At 43.1% G+C, this 20,638-nt stretch overlaps 1 protein-coding gene across 1 annotated transcript; it reads right to left on the reverse strand.

The window, feature by feature from the left end:
* Window positions 1-1,123: 1,123 nt before the first annotated feature.
* On the reverse strand, window positions 1,124-16,924 carry LOC144891626 (voltage-gated potassium channel subunit beta-2-like). Its single transcript, XM_078775271.1, is given in 9 exon segments — window positions 1,124-1,213; window positions 1,407-1,495; window positions 1,830-1,950; window positions 13,259-13,353; window positions 13,547-13,667; window positions 13,855-13,920; window positions 16,285-16,472; window positions 16,630-16,668; window positions 16,891-16,924. Coding segments are annotated over 9 exon segments (843 nt in total).
* Window positions 16,925-20,638: the final 3,714 nt, after the last annotated feature.

Here is a 20,638-nt window from a genome sequence, read left to right on the forward strand (position 1 = left end):
GGGTTGAGTGCTGGATGCCGGGATGACGTGCATGTCCGTAGAGGCCTAACCGGGAGCTAAACGTAACACGTGCATGGAAAAGGCCATGGCAGACGGACAGACTGACAAATCTGGCTACTTCACTATATAGATGAAACATATCCGTGTGAAGTACAAAGATAAATAAATGCACAGTATGGTGGGGATACACTATGATTGGCTGAGCCGAGGTGTTATATTTAGGCAAATCAGAATTGAAATCCCCATTGCACCGACCGACTTACTTATTGATACATTTTTTGGGCATTTGCCTTATTGAAATCATCTTATTGAGTATTTGTCTTAATGAAAGAACTGCACAAGCTATATAATCCATGGGCATTTCTTTATTAAGGTTAGTAAGGCTTTAAAAAGTAGGATTAATGATTCCAATTAAATACGTCACGAAAGTCTTCCACAGAGCATTTTAATGCTTTGAAACACCTCGTTTTCACCTCAAGACCGAAGCTCACTCGTAAAAACAAATTCGCTGACTTTGGTGGTGTTTAACAAATGTATGATCAACTTTGCAAGTGATTTTAATTCTGCAACTCCATTCTAGCCAATCAGTGACAAGTATACCACTGAGCCAAACACCTCTGAGCTTATTGGCTCCCGCTTGACCGCTTCAGAAGTAGTAGCTCAGCATGACATGCAAATCATGCTAACGTCACATATGTTCCTCGATGACCAATTACAACGTATTGTCGGAATGGTTCGCCAGCGAATGAGGAAAAGTAATTATTCCATTATCGCTTTGAAAGGAAGTTCATACTCTTTTTGTTGTTATTTTTTTCCTTGTGTATAACTGGAGCCAGGTAATGCCAGGAAACTGTAGAAAAAGTACTACAGATAAAAGGTACCTCCATGGTAAGTTTTCCTGGAAAATATGTTCATTTGTAAATATTCCGGGACCACTGTAGGTCACCCTTGACCTTGACTTGATGTTCATTCTTGTACACTTCCATTTTTTTAGCTATTGCTAAATTTCCTTGCCTTTCCCATTGGCTGAACATAATACATTTGGACAACTTGGGTACCCAAGCCTGAGAGAAAGGGTGATGTTGAGCCAATGTTTCAGGAGACAAAGTCGAGAAAAACTTTCCTAAGGACGGCATTCCTTCCGTCCGGCTGGCTTGTTTCCAAGAATGTTGTCCATCTCCGCCACCAGCGCAGCTGTCAACTTAGGAAGCACCTGTGTAGGTCAATCAACAATTTTCAAGTTAACTTCCTGGAAGAAATTTAAATAATTGTGCATTTCGATATATTGGGGAAAATGTTGAGAGAATTGAACAGGAAATTGAAATTTACATCTTTAAATTTACAAATTGAACAAGCAGAATGAAAACAATACGTCTCAGGACCATAATATTTGGTTGATACGCTACCTGTATAGCTCCGAGGTTCTCGATGAGTTGCTCCACCTTGGTAGCCCTCAGGAGCACCGAACTCACACCTTCATTGTGAAGGCACCATGCTAATAGAACCAGACATTGAGCAGGCACCATGCTAATAGAACCAGACATTGAGCAGGCACCATGCTAATAGAACCAGACATTGAGCAGGCACCATGCTAATAGAACCAGACATTGAGCAGGCACCATGCTAATAGAACCAGACATTGAGCAGGCACCATGCCAATAGAACCAGACATTGAGCAGGCACCATGCAAATAGAACCAGACATTGAGCATCAGTTGAGACTTTTGACTTCGTGTAATTGTCGCACAATGTAATGATGGCTCTGCATGACATCCATAAAATGAGAACATCGCTTTACTATGGTAAAAAGTTGAGTCTCTGACATTATGCCCAAGGCCCATCATCACATTGTGCACTCCAGCCTTTCAGTGATGCTTTGTGGTTCCTTGAGACGTCCCTGCTGCCTCTTTCCCTCCTCACTGAGCACCTTTTCCTTGAGCCACTGATATCCCTGCATCGAGTGAAGAGTTTAAACGAACAGGTATGACGTATTCATGTCGAAACCCAAATTCCCTTCAGCATCCTTTTTGTAAGTAATGGGAGAAGGTATAACCATTTCCTCTTATTTGCTGTACCAGATCAATAATACTTTTAATTGTACTGGATAGTTCATCACCACCATGCACATCAAGAGCGAGGCTCATGGAAGAGTAAGGATGAACTGACAGTTGGGTAGTGGGGGAACAATTGGGCACAAAAAGGAAGGGAATAAACACCCAGAAAAGGAAGAGAGACACAAGATGGGCGGAAACACTGACACGAACAAGTAAGAGGGGACAAATTTGAAAACACACTCTTTCATAGCAATGCTTCAGATAAAGTTTATCATGGTTGTGATTTCAACACCTAAAGGTGGTTATATGGTTGTGATTTCAAACTTTGCTAACAGTTTTCTGCATTCCCACAGTGATTCTCTTTAAAAATACGATATGTGTGAACCATTAAGTAGGTGAAGTGGTGGCTTTGTTGTGAGGACTCTGGGCTGGTATCCCAGTGATTGTGGCTTGAACTCTGATTTAAGCAACATATAAAAAAATACTTTATACGCCTCATACCCATGTTCATGCAAGCCTGTAGTACATGGGCTTATGTTGGGAAACCAAAGTTTGTGGACCGTTTTGCTAGATTCTTTGCAACAAGGCTTAAATCACTCTAAATAGCATATAAAATAAAAAAATTGCTGTTGCCAAATTTTCACGACATCTTCATGGTGGTCATCTTTGATTTCAAGATGGCCACCATTTCGGACCTATTTTGCCTTATATCTCACTTATTAATCAAGGTATCAGCACAAGAATAGTGTCCTTACCCACATTTTCGGGGTCAAGGAAGACAATGGTGATAATCAAATTTCAGCTGGATGGCCAACATCTTTATAATTTCAAGATGGCCGCCATTTTTAATCAAAGTATGAGCAAACATAGCCTAGTGTCTTAGTCTGAGACAATTGATGAAGACTAGTTGTGGTGGCTAGCATCCATCATAGACTTAAGCCTTTTCTGAAAGCAATGCTACAGTTTGTTAATCAGTTTGTTTCATCAAACAACTCCTATAAAAAATCCAAACGACGGGCTCTCTACTGATCAAACACAATGTCATTCCCAATAGGCTGGGCATCAGTGTTGCAGCATTTCTCCAAATCAGCATCACAGTTACACAATTCGGTACAGACTACATTCCTAGCTTTGCATGAACACCTGCGTGAACACAATTTGCTAGGACTCTTTGCAGCTCGTCCACAGCCACAGCGAACAAGTTGGAGAATTGAGGCTGGAGCAATTGCAACCTGCGCCAGGACTGGTCTCAATTCGCCTCCAACAGTTTCCCATCCCAAGGTGTTTGGGTCGATCACAGTTGGATTTAGAGTTAGATCTTGTGCCCACGTGTGTGCTTGCAAATGAGCACGCTGGACCTGCTCTTTCCAGGCACCACCAGTTGGTGTTAGTTTCTCGACTCCCTGATCAGCCTTCAGCTGGCGGAATAGGTGCCATCGTAGTTCAGCAGCACTTCTTATTGTGACACCTTTCGGACATAAGAGGCGACAGAAATACTCTTCACATCCTTCTTGGACAGCATCAGATGGTTTATCACCCTCTCCAAGCTGAGCAATTGCTGACACTACTGTTTGACTACTTTCAGTGAATGCCTTGAAGCAAGTTGTTTTACTCTTGCCCTGAATGTGGCCAGTGGTGTCACAGCCAGTGAGAGCATGCCAATTAACAAGTGCTTTTGCCCTCTGAGCACCAAGCTGTTCATAGATTGGCCTTAGTAAGATTTTCCGACGGTTTTTTCCAGTGCCCATGATAACTGCAGCATCACTTCCTAGGTCATCACTTCGACGTAGAGCAAGTAACAACACATCTGTGTCTGGGGAATAGATACTCACAATGAATCCTGTTTTCACAAGTTGCACTGCATGCAAAATCATGAGTGTGTCAGCTTCCTCCTGGCTACTGACCTCTTTAGCAATTTCACATTCAAAATTGCTCTGGACACTTCTCCTTGTCACTGTTACAATCTGCATGGAGGATCTACTGTTGATCAATCTATTTGCCAGGAAGAGTGTCAGTGAATCCTTTGTGACATTACTAGCAAGGAATGACTTGGTGTCCTTGATTTTGGTTTGCTCATCAACAATATAGTTTTTCACTGCCTTGGTCTTGCCTCTACGACGTTCCCTTGTTCCTTCCTTCAATGATGCATCAATTGTGTAATTGTCAAACACAACCCGAAGCTGATCATAAGCACGTCCTCTGCATTCGGCTAGCTGTACATACGCTTTGCCTAGCTCCTTGCAGTTCTGAAATTTCTTGATACTCATTAATTCTTGCAATAGCGCCATTCCATCAACAATTAAGCATGTCCTGGGTCTTTCTTGCACATTCTCAGGGTGTTCTGCAAGTTCTTCAGCATGGTCACTTGAGTTTGTGTCATCACTGGATTTCACAAGACCCTCCAGGAGTGATATGATCTTGCTCTTGTCGGTGGTGGGGTGGACCATTCCATTTGGCTGGAGAAGAGTTCTATTGGTATTGGACAGTTCATGTGCCCCTACCACTTCCTCTAGATCCACTGCTTCCCTCGATGACCTTGCAATGACTAGTAGTCGAGCAAACAGGGATGTCGTCACTTTCAGTGCCACTACCTCACTACCAGTTTTCACCAACAGGTCTTTGCCGACCGAATTCCAAGATGGCAATGTCAATTTGGTCATTGTCGACCACAGGTTTTGGTTTCCCTTTATTCTCTTTTCTACAAATGCACTGTAAGCCTCCTGTCCGAATTTCTCTGCATTAAGAATTCCTTCCTCCACAGCTTTAGGAATCACCTCAATTGCAGCATCTATTGCTGTCCTTCTTGCCTTTTTGCCATGAATGACAGAAGGTTTTTGGCCTTGACCATCGGTAATATCACAACAAATGTTCTCACGGATCTTCTTTAACAGCCTGCCCCTGGTGATGCTGTGATTCTGAATACCATAGTCCCTCATCATGTTACTGTAGACCTCATCAGCCTCAGGTGTTGAGACAAACTGTCCATCATCGATGCAATCCTGTAATTCAGCGAAGAACTCAATTTCAGCTGATACAAATCTCTCACTCTGTCCTAAGTCCCAATCACCACTTTGGTCACCTGCACAATTTTTGCGCTGTGGCATTTGCACGTAGCGACTCCAGTTGGAGGTCAAACAGCTCTTAAGGTAGTAGTAAGGGAAACATATGAAAATCTGTTAACTAAATTGTTACCAAAAAATTTCTTCACCAATATGTTTGTAAAGGTGTGTAATAACATGTGTTAAAATGTTGAAGTTCAACTCCCGTGGGAAACCCAGAAAAAAAGCTGTTGAATTCGGGTACCGAAAAATTATTTTCGAGAATTTTTATTTTTTTTAATCGGCCCTTAAGTAACTTATGAGGGGTCAAATAAGGGTTTTTCATGATTCTGAGTTGATTGTTAACATTTATATTTCACCACAGACACTCCTTTGTGGAAAAATAATTTCTAAATATATCTCATTTTCTACTTTGCAGGACATGGAGTCTAGCAATATGGATGAAGACATTACTCCACCTGTGCTCAATTGCTTCATCTGTGCACGCTCGGATACACCAGCTGAAAGGCTCATACAGGCAACTCCAAAGGGATACTCAACTTTATTGAAACAAGCAGAAACTGTCGAAAATGTTACTGTTGTGGAACGTATGAAGGAGGCTCAAAAGGAAGGAAAACTGAGGTACCACCAGAAGTGTAAAAATGATCTGTACAACAACTTTGTTGCAACCACCAAGAAGTCAGCTCAAGCATCAAAGGCAGAGAAAGAGTCATCAAAGTTGAAGCGAAGACGCACTACTTGTGAGTTCAGTTCATCAACTGGCTGCAGTTCTAGAAGATCACAGTCAGTTGACCTCCTGTATAAGGATGTATGCATTCTTTGCAACCAACCAGCCCAGCTCTACAAAAATAATCCAGCACAAGCTAGAAAGAAATACAGAGTGCCAGATAATTTGACTGCAGATACACTGAAGGCAAGCTTGCTGAAGACAGCACGGAGTCACGGGGATGACTGGGGCACTGAAGTCACTGGACGCCTGGAAGGGATCAACGACTTGGTAGCAGAAGAAACACTGTACCATTTGCGATGCAAACTTATGTTTGCGAGAGGTGACCGTTTGTCCAAGACTGATGAGGAAGGAAAAAGGAAGAGAGGACAGAGGACAGCATGAGGAGCGAGAGGCAGTTTTTATTGAATTCTGCGAATGGTTAGACTCAGAATTAGAGCATGGGGTAATGAACATGGACCAAGTCCATGAAAGGCTGCAGGAGTTTGATCAGTCACCAGAGAAGAGCCTTTCTTATTCAAAGCATTGGCTAAAGATAAAACTTCTAGAGAAATACGAAGACACCTTGTATTTCACACACAGGAAAGAAGGGCAGATGTACTCTGTCTCAAAGATGGCACCGACAATATTCTGCGAGCGCATCATGCTAATCTTGACCATGGAGATGAGAAGACTCAGATCATAAAGACGGCACTCAAGTTCATATCCAATGATATTGCCTTGATTGATTTAGGTCCAAAGTCATACCCCACCACACACAGTATGACTGACATCGATAGTCAGCTGACACTTGTTCCTGCAAGCCTTCAGATGTTCTTGAGACCGATTGTCAAGACAGATGAAAGAGTTGCCGTTTGGGGGCAGAATTTTATTAAGGCCTGTCGACCTCGGTCTGGAGTATTGCCACACCAAATGGGGCTTGCCATACAACTTGATCATAGATTTGGGTCAAAATGGATGCTCAACAAGTTCCACCGGTTGGGATACACTGAGTCTTACACGGAGACACAAAACTACAAATACTGCTTCCTTAATAGTAGGAGTGGAGATGATGTTCCAGATACTTCTGGCAATCTTGACACCATTGTGGAGGAAACCGATGAACAGATCAATGATGAGGTTGCGGTTGATGCTGCGCTTGAGGATCAATCAGTGATGACAGCCAAAGTGCCAGCCAGTGAAAGTGAATTGTCAAGTAATGATCAGGTGGTCTTTATGGAGGTTGGGGAAACAAACAATGCAGTCACTCAGTTTGTTGGAGACAATATAGATTTAAACATTGTCTCTATTCATGGAAACACTCCCTTTCACTCAATGGGTTGGATCGAAGTCACCTCTCCGGCACCACCTTTGCCAGATCCACAGACAACAGCAGCTTTCCCCCGGGTGAAGTTGAAGGCACTCGACAAAGCTAAGATCCTGAGAGGAACTGAAGTAAAGATTATTCCATTTACGAACAGGAAACAGATAGGAACGAACGCGATCATGTTTCTCCCCCTCGCTGAGCTTTCCTCCTCCCTGGCTCATGATCAGCCACTCCTCACTCCAGGTGACACACTCTGGGCAGTGGGGTGGGTGATCAAAGCCAACGATCCTTAGTTCCCACACTCCAACTGGAATGGCTGGATGAAGAGAATCCATGCTAATGATGCAAAGCAGAGCACACAGATCGAGTTCCTCCCAGTTATTGAAGGAGACCCTAATGACCTCAACACCATCTTCACCACTCTGAAAGAGGATCCTTCTACAGAGCATGTCTCTGAACCCCAGTGACTATGGATGGACAATAGGTGTGCATGGGTATGAGCCAGTTCCAACACTTGACCCCACTGCTCCTGAGGAGCTATTGCAGTTCACGAGCTGTAATTGTCATGGAGATTGCAGCAACCGGCGATGCAGCTGCAAGAGGAATGGGGTCACGTGCATCTCGGCCTGTGGAGTCTGTAATGGCATTACATGCAGAAACTGCAGTCATGATGTTGTTGAGTCTGAAGAAGACATAGACAATGACTGTTGAAACTTCTGACATTGTGAATGAGAAATAACTCTTGAGTATTATATATGTATGTGAAATAAAAGCTACTTTGTGTGTAAATGTAAAAGTGAAAATATAAATGTTAACAATCAACTCAGAATCATGAAAAACCCTTATTTGACCCCTCATAAGTTACTTAAGGGCCGATTTAAAAAAATAAAAATTCTCGAAAATAATTTTTCGGTACCCGAATTCAACAGCTTTTTTTCTGGGTTTCCCACGGGAGTTGAACTTCAACATTTTAACACATGTTATTACACACCTTTACAAACATATTGGTGAAGAAATTTTTTGGTAACAATTTAGTTAACAGATTTGTGAAATATCTCATAAAATGCCCTTACTATAGGTTATGTCCCTTGCAAGAAAATCTCCCTCAACGAGAAAGTCCACAAGGTTGAGTTTCCAGACACTGTTGTCACTGTTTTCCACAATCTGTTTAACTGACCTACCAATATCTTTGCTTCTACACTCACAGCGTATCTCTTCTGTCCCGGTCTTTTTGTCCTGTTTCACAGTCTGACAGAAAAAGCACATATTCCGGCAGAATGATGGTACTGTCGACCGTGTCTGCCTTTCTGCTGGTGCTGAACAGGAGGCTTCCTCTGGAATAGGAGTTGTTGATGGTCTTCCTCGTTTCTTACCTCCGGTCAGAACACGAGTGTCCATTTGACTTGTGGCTTGTTCATATCGTCCTTTATCACGTTCAATATGCTGTATATGTGTCAGCATACCGTAACAGCTCCGATGCCATAATGCTTTTCTTGACATCAGATCACCAGCGGATAAGCCTTGCAGTCCCTGATTTATGGCCACATATGTCGGATTCCTGTATGTATCTCGTTTGGTGAGATTTCGCAAAAATGTCTCATATGTATCAGTATCTGCCTGTGGTGTGCTTAAAGGCTCAAGCACTTTCCTTTTTATGTATTTCTTCCCTTGGCATAGCAAACAAAGACTGAAGTCAATGGGCTTCTTTTTAGCAGCAGGTTCCTCTGGCGTGGTCATGATGCCGGCAGTCGTTCTTCCTCCACAGTTATCCAAGAATGCAACTTCTCAAGGTCGTCTGCTGCACATCTGAAAAGAATAAAGATTGTTAAAAAGTCATCCAACACAGTTTCAGGAATATTATTTGACTAAAACTAGATGTACGGTAGCTTGATTCTTTAGATAATATTTGGGTGTGGATCTGGCAGAAGAACTCCCCTGTCCTCCCACCTCCTATCCACCCCCTCCCAATCCAATCCTAACCATTATCTAAAAATGTAAGTACCTGTGAGTAAAAGTAAATAGATTCAATACCAGGACATTTATATTTAAACCTGATATACATGAAAACCTTTTAAAGTATGGCTTTGACCTGGAGTTTGGGCAAAACTAGCTTAAAAAATGGTGGCCATCTTGAAATTATAAAGATGTTGGCCATCCAGCTGAAATTTGATTATTACCATTGTCTTCCTTGACCCCGAAAATGTGGGTAAGGACACTATTCTTGTGCTGATACCTTGATTAATAAGTGAGATATAAGGCAAAATAGGTCCGAAATGGTGGCCATCTTGAAATCCAAGATGGCCGCCATGAAGATGTCGTGAAAATTTGGCAACAGCAATTTATTTTATTTTATATGCTATTTAGAGTGATTTAAGCCTAGTTGCCAAGAATCTAGCAAAACGGTCCACAAATATACATAAGCCCATGTACTACTGGTGTTGGCTTAGCGGTTAAGGTGCCGGCTTGGGATCCTGGGCTCAAATCCCGGTCAGATCGCTGAGTTAATGCCAGGGGGGTTGACTCAGCCTATCATCTTTCCAAGGTTGACAAATTGAGTACCAGCTCACTGGTAATTCACTGTGTGTTGCAAGAAGTGAGTAACAGAGTTGGTGGCAGGAAGGGTCTGATTTTTGCCTCTTATTTGCAATTGATAATAATATTTATTCATATAATATATGTTTATTATTTATTTATTTATAATTATTATTTATTATTTATATAATAATATTTTATTATTATTATAATACTTATATAATATATTATTATTATTATTATTATTATTATTATTATTTATTTATAATAATATTATTGTATTATTATTATTTATAATTATTGTTTATTTATTATTATATTGTTTATAATTATTATTTTATATTGTTTTATATTGTTATTTTATATTGTTTATAATTATTATTGTTTATTATTTATATAATATTTATTTATAATATATTATTGAGATAATAATATTGATAATAATATTCTTATTTGCAATTTGCCTAATAGCGTACAGCAGGATATGCCTCCCAATGGTTTATGCCAGATGGCTGTAAAACATTGCTTCAAAAGGGGACCATGGTGCCCAAAAAGGCCAACCACTGCTCTGTGGGGGAAAAATGGCCTCTAAAGACGGTTCCTATATGCATGTTCATTCAGGACAAGTATGAGGCAATCAAGGTGGTCAAAAAGAGAAAATGACCTTTCAAGCTCAGGCTCATTTATAAGCAGTTTGAGTAAGAGGAGGTGTAGACATGTAGACATGTGGACATCAATCTCACAGCACAAAAGCACCTCTGAAAGCATGCTTTTTAAGAATATCATGTAACATACGGAGGGGTCACAGATGACCCCCTCCCAAGACCGCAAGCAACGTTGTGTCGGAATTGTGGTCACAGATGACCCCCTCCCAAGACCGCTAGCAATGTTGTGTGGGAATCATGGTCACAGACGACCCCCTCCCAAGACCGCAAGCAACGTTGTGTGGGAATCATGGTCACAGATGACCCCCTCCCAAGACCGCAAGCAATGTTGTGTGGGAATCGTGGTCAGAGATGACCCCCTCCCAAGACCGCAAGCAATGTTGTGTGGGAATCGTGGTCACAGATGACCCCCTCCCAAGAACGCAAGCAATGTTGTGTGGGAATCATGGTCACAGACGACCCCCTCCCAAGACCGCAAGCAACGTTGTGTGGGAATCATGGTCACAGATGACCCCCTCCCAAGACAGCAAGCAATGTTGTGTGGGAATCGTGGTCACAGATGACCCCCTCCCAAGAACGCAAGCAACGTTGTGTGGGAATCGTGGTCAGAGATGACCCCCTCCCAAGACCGCAAGCAATGTTGTGTGGGAATCATGGTCACAGACGACCCCCTCCCAAGACCGCAAGCAACGTTGTGTGGGAATCATGGTCACAGATGACCCCCTCCCAAGACAGCAAGCAATGTTGTGTGGGAATTGTGGTCACAGATGACCCCCTCCCAAGAACGCAAGCAACGTTGTGTGGGAATCGTGGTCAGAGATGACCCCCTCCCAAGACCGCAAGCAATGTTGTGTGGGAATCATGGTCACAGACGACCCCCTCCCAAGACCGCAAGCAACGTTGTGTGGGAATCATGGTCACAGATGACCCCCTCCCAAGACCGCAAGCAATGTTGTGTGGGAATCGTGGTCACAGATGACCCCCTCCCAAGAACGCAAGCAACGTTGTGTGGGAATCGTGGTCACAGATGACCCCCTCCCAAGAACGCAAGCAATGTTGTGTGGGAATCGTGGTCACAGATGACCCCCTCCCAAGAACGCAAGCAACGTTGTGTGGGAATCGTGGTCAGAGATGACCCCCTCCCAAGACCGCAAGCAATGTTGTGTGGCAATCGTACATGCCGAGGTCATTCTCCTCGAACATGGCCGTCGAAGGCTGATTTTGACATGTAACACCGCAAGTCGAGTTTGTGCATGATGTAGCAAGCGTGTCTACCCATGTTCGTTATCAGGATTACAATGAACCCAATTTAATCCTCCAGGGACTACCAATCACCGAAACATTTTCGCAGGATGGATAGCAGGCAGCTCCACACAGGACTTAGGGGGAAAATAAAAACTTAGCACAAGACAGCACAAACGAAAATTGCGGACACAATGAACGAGACTCCAGAGAGTTCATGCGACACATTAACCCATGCAGTCTTGAGAAACTGAGAAACAAGGACATGTATGAGTTCTGGAAGCGGCAGATTTGATTGGTTGTGATGTGATGACCTAAAAAGCAGTAATATTTTCTCAAAATACTGCTGAACAGTACTTAGACAAATGAACAGCTTTTCACTTCATGGGGTGATAAATAGCTACACTTTACAGACAGTGAAACTCAAACCCCCTAAGGGACCACGTACACTAAAACCGGGCGAGATAGAAAATGATTAGGCAGGCATGAAACTGCTACGTCTCCAAAGTAGCAACAGCGAGCGAACAGCAGGATATGCCTTGAGTTTTGCCAGCCACGCATACGACAGGAGAGCATCTCTCCTTCAGACTGTCTCATTCTGTGCTTCTCAGACTCAGCAGCGAGAGAGCACGCCACCTCATGTACCTCTTGCACCCCTGAAGAGATCCACGACATCCCTCCTTACCGATCATGGGCTGCCTCACACCTCGTGACAGCATCGCGATCCAATCAGTGGAGCCGATCCTGACCCTATTGGTGCCGTGGACATTGAGTAGTGCAGTCCAATTGTGTGCCTCCTTTCTCGTTGCTAATCAAGAGTACTGAAGGTTAAAAACCGTCTTGCAGTGGCAGACAAAAAACAGGACGACTGTCCCTATCCACATGTCCTTAATACAAGGAGAAAAGTCCTATACTCTATGGGGTAAAAACGGTGGTCTATATCTCAATTCAAATAATGACCCGACCTTCCACACTATATGCGCAAGGTGTGTGAAGGGAATAAATTGGGGAGAAAATATTGCAGAAAAATAATGGAAGAGGGATGGACAAGGAAAAAAGATGCAGGATGTTAGGAGAAGATAGCTGTAAAAGGCAAGGTGGGAAGGTGGAGGTGTGGAAGCATGCGAGATGGGGGAAGGAGGGCAAGGCGGGGGAGACTAAAATCACGCCGATGGCAATAATGTTGTGTATTTGCTCCTGTGTGAAATAAATTGAGATATTTCTCAAATAAATATTATTAATACAATGGATTAATATTTAATAAGGATTCCCCTTTTGGGAAAAGTAGGTGAAAGATACTCTCTGTTCCCTCCAGAACACCCCCCCCCCCCCCCAACCACCCTGTATGACCTCATTGGTCCTGATCACATGTTCCTGAATGTCTGCAGCAAAAGTCCCTCTGATTGATGGTTGTTAGCACTGTACATTCAATGAAATGAAAGAGGAGGATATATATATATATATATAGAAGGGTGACAGCTCGTCCCACCTTTCATGCCAGGGGCATTTGCCCCACCTTACTCTGAGCAAGAAAGAGCAGGAATACAAAGCCCTCTTTATCATTCATTTGTGCTTTTTGGTGGAATGGATATATTAATGGGGTTCCAAAGATGATTGCTCTCTTAAGGTTTTGGGTAAAGCAAAATAAAAACCAAAGGTTGTCCTCGGACGCACCTTGAGAGAAGCCCGGGAGTCTTCCGGTATGCGATGATCATATTTCCCTGTCAATAACCCACAGGCTAGTGGGGGCCACGTGATGGCCCCGATGCCTGCACCAGGAAGTAAACAACCCTTTTCTCATTACCCAGGCAAGACTCGGTTCAAAAGGTACAATAAAGATTTAAATCAGTGCCATGAATACAAAAGAATCCCTTCATCAAGTTTACATTTTCAGTGTGCTTCTTTCCCTGATATCGTTTCTATTTTTCTTTCAACATGGCAGTCAGGCAAGTGTGACCTCACCGATTTTGTGGTAAAGTTCAGGCAGCTGCAACTCGACTTTGTCTCGATGGAATAGGTTGTACTCTGCTTGCTCGCACACAGGCGGGATCAGGCTGAACTGCTGTGCAACTGAGTAGGCCTCCTGCAAACAGCCGAGAAATCAAATCTGGGCACGTACGCACCACCTTGTGTGGCACACATCTGAGGAGGGAAGCGTTGCCGAGGACGGGACCTGCATTATGGAGTACAATTGAGGAAGTTATTTACAAAAAGAAAAAGTTGATGTGTGACAAACAAGTGTAAATATTTAACAATTTTAATCTAAGTACATCTGATGTGTTTTCTTCTCTCCTTCCCTTTGCCTCAGATGGATTGGCTCTAACAGAAGGCACGGCCTATAAACTCAACCTTTCCATCAACAAATGTAATAAAAGCAAATTATGGTCCGAAGCATGAAACCAAGAAGCTCCTCTGTATCCACCATGTCTTCCAAGAAAGACTGAATTATAAATCCACAACTAACGCAAAACAAGTCAGACTCTCCAGGGATGACTTTTCAACTTGAATGCAGCCGGTTCTGTCGGATCTCGGAAGTTAAGGAGAATCGAACTCGGCTATTACTGAGATGGGAGGCCCGGGTGTTGTCGTCAAATGCAGGATAGCTCAATTCGTAACCTGCTTATGTTGAGCTGTCTGATCTTGATTTTGAGGTTTGTGTGTTTGTGTGTGTGTGTGTGTGTGTGTGTGTGTGTGTGTGTGTGTGTGTGTATGTGTGTGTGTGTGTATATGTTTATATATTTCATATATATATATATATATATATATATATATATACATATATATATATATATATATATATATATATATATATATATATATATACAGACTTGGCATTTAATATGGAATTTTTTTTTCTTCTTGACTTGGGTTTAATTTCTGAACTCAGTATATCAATCTGGTGAGTTTCTTTTACGCTTCGGTGGTTTCTTTGTTGAAAGAACCATGTCACTGATTGTCTTTCGCAGCAAGAAGTCAATACAGGATTATATCACAGGTGGCGTGACAAAATGTACGGACAGGTACATTTGACGATTGGCTTCACAATCGGGTAAAAAAGGGTTGTTGTGTTCTGTATTAGTGGAAAACAACTGCTGCACGTCTACAAAAGTTATTGCCGCTTCCCCTGGAGATGGTCCGTCAACTCAACAATGCTGTTTGTCATGGAGTGGTGGCTTTACGAAATTACGGCATGAAACAGCGTGCTATTGCTTGGGAGTATGGCATCAATCAAGGTCAAGTGTCAAAGATCCTGAAACGAAATGCTCAGAGGGGTGTCCCTACTCCAATACCGAGGCCAGGACGTCCCCGCAGAAGCACAAGGAGGGATGATCGCCATCTGCACCGGTTAGTCCGCAATGGCCGTACCAAGTCAGCTAATCGGCTTGGGGCTGAGTGGCAGCAACTGACAAATGTGCCTGTATCCAGAAGGTTAGTCAACCAACGACTGGTTCAAGCAGGCTATCGTGCCAGGCGTCGCCTGAGAAAGCCACGTCTGACCAGACAACACCACCGTCCACCAGCGCCGATTGCAGTGGGCCAGAGAGCACCGTTAATGGCAGCCAGGACACTGGAATCACGTGATCTTCAGCGACGAGTCTAGATTTCTGGTCTATCGTCAAGATGGCCGCGTCCGAGTGCGCAGACAAGTGCATGAAGCCTACAACGAAGATTGTATAGTGCCAAGAGTCAAAGCTGGAGGTGGTGGGGTGACCGTTGGGCTGCTTTTCATGCAGGAGGCAAAACTGACCTGGTTGTTCTGAATGGAAACCTGAACCAGTTCAAGTACAGGGCCATTCTGGACGAAACATTGCTTCCATTTGCTCGTGCAGCCTTTCGAGGAAACTTTGTCTTCCAAGATGACAATGCACGGCCTCATCGTGCTCGCATGATCCAACACTTTCTTGCTGACCGTGGTGTAGAGCATATGGAGTGGCCTGCCATGTCCCCGGATATGAATCCGATAGAGAACTTGTGGGCAGAATTAACGCGTCAAATCGACAACTTGGACCAGCAGCCTGCCTCTGTGCGTGAATTGCAGCAGGCTATTGTAACTGCATGGCAAGCGATTACTGTCCAAACCTTGGCAAATCTCGTGAACAGCATGCCTCAACGTGTACGTGCTCTCCTGAATGCTCGTGGGGGTTACACGAAGTACTGAACTGTAATTTTACTGTCCGTAATCCCAGTCGTAATTTAACTTTTGTTTTTGTTAAAAAATATTTGGGCTAATGTGCAAAATAAAGAGATACTTCTGGAAAACGCAGAGAAGTTTAACACAGTACTGTCCGTGAATTGAGTTCGATATCAGTTTACATCACTTTCAAGGATCAATATATTTGCTTCGAAATGTCAAATGTGGTTTTTGTTTCTTTGAAAGGTCACATTAACAAAATCTAGAATAATTTCAACATAATTCCAATGAACTTTTGGTTCTAAGTCATCTTGAAAAAAGTAAGTTCACCCCCACAAAAAAAATATTCCATATTAAATGCCAAGTCTGTATATATATATTTGATATCGATATATATATATAATATATATATATATATATATATATGTACATATATGGGTAAGTACACGATGTGTTCAAACCTCTTGTTTTATTTTACCTCTTGTTTACCAAAGATTTTAAAATGTTACGCGCTGCTTCCTTGCATGACGTTCACTATTTATTAAAGGATAGAGCACTGACAAATAACCATAGGTTGGTAATGACAACGCAGGCTTTCTTCTCCCGATGGTCTCCTTCTGCGTCGAGGGTCCTTCATGTTCCTTGTTAGTCCCAGGATTAGAGTGAAGGAAGAGTGTTTCCAGGTCTCCACGACCTCCATCTCCACGACATCCATAAAGTTACGACACTCGACATGGATACCGTAGGGAAGGTGTTCTTTCAATTATACAGAAACTCATAATGTTTCATACATACTCCATCAATACACTTCAATATGAGCTCTGATTGTCGCTCGCAGGACCCCAACGCGGTGCACAACTCGGTGTCGGGAGAGACAAACGGACAAACAGATAGACGGGGCTGAAAACATAACCTCCATCCACCTTTTGTGGCAGGGCAACAATTCGGTGAACTGCAACGTATTTTGAATGTTTACAAAATGTTTAATTACGACAACGTGATTGAAAACAAATGCAGATCTACCTGTAAATCTGAAAACAAAAGGTTGACGTCTTGACGTTCCTGAGCTATTGTAGACGTTTCGTGGACCTTTTTTGTCGCTCAATTGATAAGAATATCTGTAAACAATCATTGATGCAAACGATCACGTGTAACCTTCGTGTTTAATCTGAACCGTTCAAAATACGTCGCAAGCGCCCTGAGGCCATTGGTGAACAAAGACCGTCACAGGTGGAACCGGTAAAAATAGACGCGAATCGATTAATTGACGGAAACACCCATTGATGACGTCACAAGGTGATTTCAGGCACAGGAGGCCACGTCAAATGGTCGATCACGAAGTAAGACTACTTTAACCATCAAATATTCACGACTTTAACAATAGTTCTGTAATTCAAGGCCACAGGTGTATTTTTAATCAGATTTGTTTGCATTGGTAACCTGCATTCGTGTACAGGTAAACAGGTTATGGGCACTCATTCACAATTGTTGACAATTCATTAATTCCACTTTAACAATGTCAGGTGCACGATACCAGGTCCAAATGTTGAGAGTTTATGAAAAACTCTTTAATCGATACTTGATGTAACTGCTCAGTGAGCATCGCATTTGGTATTCGAACGAATTTTAAAAAATGAATGAAGAATTACATAAAGTGAGAGATAAGTCGGATATTATTAAATACTTTGTGGAAGAATAATGAAATTCCGCCCATTCACGTCCTCGATCAGATCGGTTGCTTTATGTGTTTGTTGGGATCAGTGAAACTAGAGGGAGAGGGAGAGGGGAGAGGGGAGGGGGAAGGGGGAAGGGGGGTGAGTGGAGGGGGAGGGGGGAGGGGGGAGAGGCGGTGGGAAGAGATGTGGTTATTCCAGAAAAGAATCAAAAATTCTGGGTTGTTTATCCGCATTTATATCAACACCAGCACACCAGGATGGCCTCCATCCATTGAAGTCTGAGTAGAATCAGAATGTCAGATCAACTTGTGGTGCGGGAGTTATCGACCATTTGTCAGACAGACACACGAGCCCCGACCCTCGTGCTGCCCACACAGTCAATATTCAGGAATGCAGATGGATGTGCAGAGATTCAAACCCACGATAATCCAGATATCAAACTCACCATAATCCAGATATCAAACTCAACATAGTCCAGAGACGATAAAATATTTGAAAAGCGTTCACCTTTATTGGGCTCCACGTTATCATTATCCCGTTCTGAGTCCGTATGTCGAGATCGAAGACCTCAAGGGAAGGAAGAAGAAGAAGAATCAGAGGAAGAAGAACAACAATGTTTAATAAAATCGATTATATACACACGTGTGGAGCGAGGCTCGAGAATGTACCGCCTACACGCAGCGGACAATTCCTCAAGACACTCGCTGATGAATGAGCAAAAAGGCATTTCATTTATAGCAAAATATTAGACAAGAATCTGCGCTAAAAACATAGCAATACAAGGCCATAAGGACAACATCTCCCATTGTCCCGTCCTACAGAAGGTCAAATTTAGACAACACGATGTAAGCATAATGATAGGCTGCGCCTTTCTGGCTTTTTATCTAAACATATCAGACCTGAGCGCAGGCCGAAGTAAATATTCTTATACACTAGGCTAAATGGTAGATGAAGATTGGATACGTCCTTGGTTTAGGAGACATACTAAACACTACGAAGATATATAATTAATTATTCCCTTTGTGAAGGAGGCGTTTGGATGACATCTTTTTCCTGTACGTGGGTCGAGAACATTTTATCTACTGTTTGGCACATAATTCAAGGACTAATTTACTAGGCTAAGGATCCACCCTGCACGTCGAGCCTCGAAACCACTTTTTGTCCACTCGCCTCTGCCTGCAGCTGAGTTCAAATCAGTTTTCAGAAGCACGATATATAATTTCAGATGTTATACTCAATTGAGTCATGGGGTTTAAACCCTAATGGCTGACAGTTCCTTCCTTTGTCTTTACAAGACACCTCCTTGGAAAGACACCAAATTCATCAATTAGTTACATGCCAGGCACAACATAGCGTCACGTATGCTCAAAGAGAGATACCGGCCCTAACTGGTCGTCTAACATTCAACGCATAAATTGTTAGCCATAATTCGCGACGACGGCGCCTGGTTTAAGAGATTGCTGCCGCCCGCCAGATTCCGAATCCACCCTCGCTGCGGCATAGGTGCGACCCAGTTGCCAGCCAGATTAAGGGGCCCTCTTTATGCAAGTGAGGTCCTCGCGAATCAGGGCAAACAATCGACGTTAAATGCCATCAAGCCCTGTGAATGTGATTTGCTGGGTGGTGTAAGTGGTGGTGAGGGTGGTTCTCCCGGATACATGTTTGCTATCCGCTCCTCACTGCTGGTATAATAGCAATAACTTTTAAAAGAACCTACACTTTCTAAATCACAGATATAATCATCCCAACTAAAATCATAATCATTATCAGAATCCCAAGCATCAAATAGGTTCATCGATCACCCCATATACTCCTTCCTTTTCTGCCAACAACATATCCAAAGCCACTTGATTCTGCATCACCATCGTTTGCATATGCATTAATTCGTTTTCCAATTGTAGTTCTGCGATTCAGGTTTCGTTTCCAATTCGTTCCATTACTAATGCGAGACTATCTATTTGCCAATCATTCATAATACATAAGAGGCGTTAGCCAGTACACGCAAGGGATTTTCAACACAAGTATTACAATCATCACAAACATCGATGCAGGCATCAGCCAGTAGCCAGTTCCCACATGGGATTAACACAAGTATCACAGTCATCATCACAAAATTTAATACAAAATTCTGAAGCGCTGGTCACATCTGCCTTGTTGAAGGACCCATTCAGATCGACGGCCTCTGTGGTCAAGATCATGGTTTTCCACCGGCGATTTCTTCATCGTCCATCCTGAAAAATACTTTCTTACACACACCATGATCAATTCCTAGCCCCCCGTCCCACTAATTGGCATTTAGTTACCTTATCTCTCAGATGGTTGGCTTATTCATAGCCGCATTTCCTGTGTCGTGTCTGGAAATTCAAATGCCATATTTATTTTCACTAATTTCCGAAAATACCTTCCTTTTAATCATCTTCCCTACATCTAATAATACATGATTTACCAAATTTACCTTGGGAAAAATGGATCCCAGATAACAAGTCCCTCCCCACTGTTCGGGTAAGTATGGATATGCTTTATTTCCGCAAATAAACATTACTCCATGGGGTGGGATAAGGGCCGAGGCCATGCATTTACCGATCTCAACGCGGGTGGCGCTTGGTGTCCCCCAAGATATGGTTAGCTTGGTTACGTTATGCTGGGCTTGGTCATCTATGGTTATTACAAGGGGGCCTCCCTTTTCTCTCCATCTGGTGTCGGATGGCAGGGTATGGGTACATTCCGAGGTTCCCATCTGAACGTGTCCCTTTCCTATAAGACACACCCGTCCCTTTTGCTCTGTCACCCAGACTGGATCAGGTGGTTTGTCTAACAAAGCCTGCTTAATGGGTGGGGTATATCGAAACTCCCGGGAACACACTGCTTGCGATTTTGGGCCTATCAGTTCCAAGGTTGTGGTCAGACATGGGGTACGCAAGGGTCCTGAGCACATATCTCGTAGGGACAGGGGTAGCACTACCATTTCTATCCCTGTCGTACTGGTGTGGGGAAAATGCATACACACCCAACACCGTGATCGGTTCTGTACCTCCGCCATTGCACGGGTCACTGTCCAATACGTATTTTCCTTTGGCTTTTTCTTGCTTTCGATCCGTGGGTGCGGAATTAATATGTGTGAAATGCATGGTGGCCTATCATCGTAGGGGGAGGTCATGAATTCACATTGTAGTAATAGAGTAGTGCCGCTGTTCAGTAATACATGCGTGGTTAAATTGTTCGAGTCCTTTCCCCATTTGTAACCCG

Source organism: Myxine glutinosa, chromosome 4, assembly GCF_964187855.1.
Source record: "Myxine glutinosa chromosome 4, kmMyxGlut1.1, whole genome shotgun sequence".
NCBI lineage: Eukaryota > Metazoa > Chordata > Myxini > Myxiniformes > Myxinidae > Myxine > Myxine glutinosa.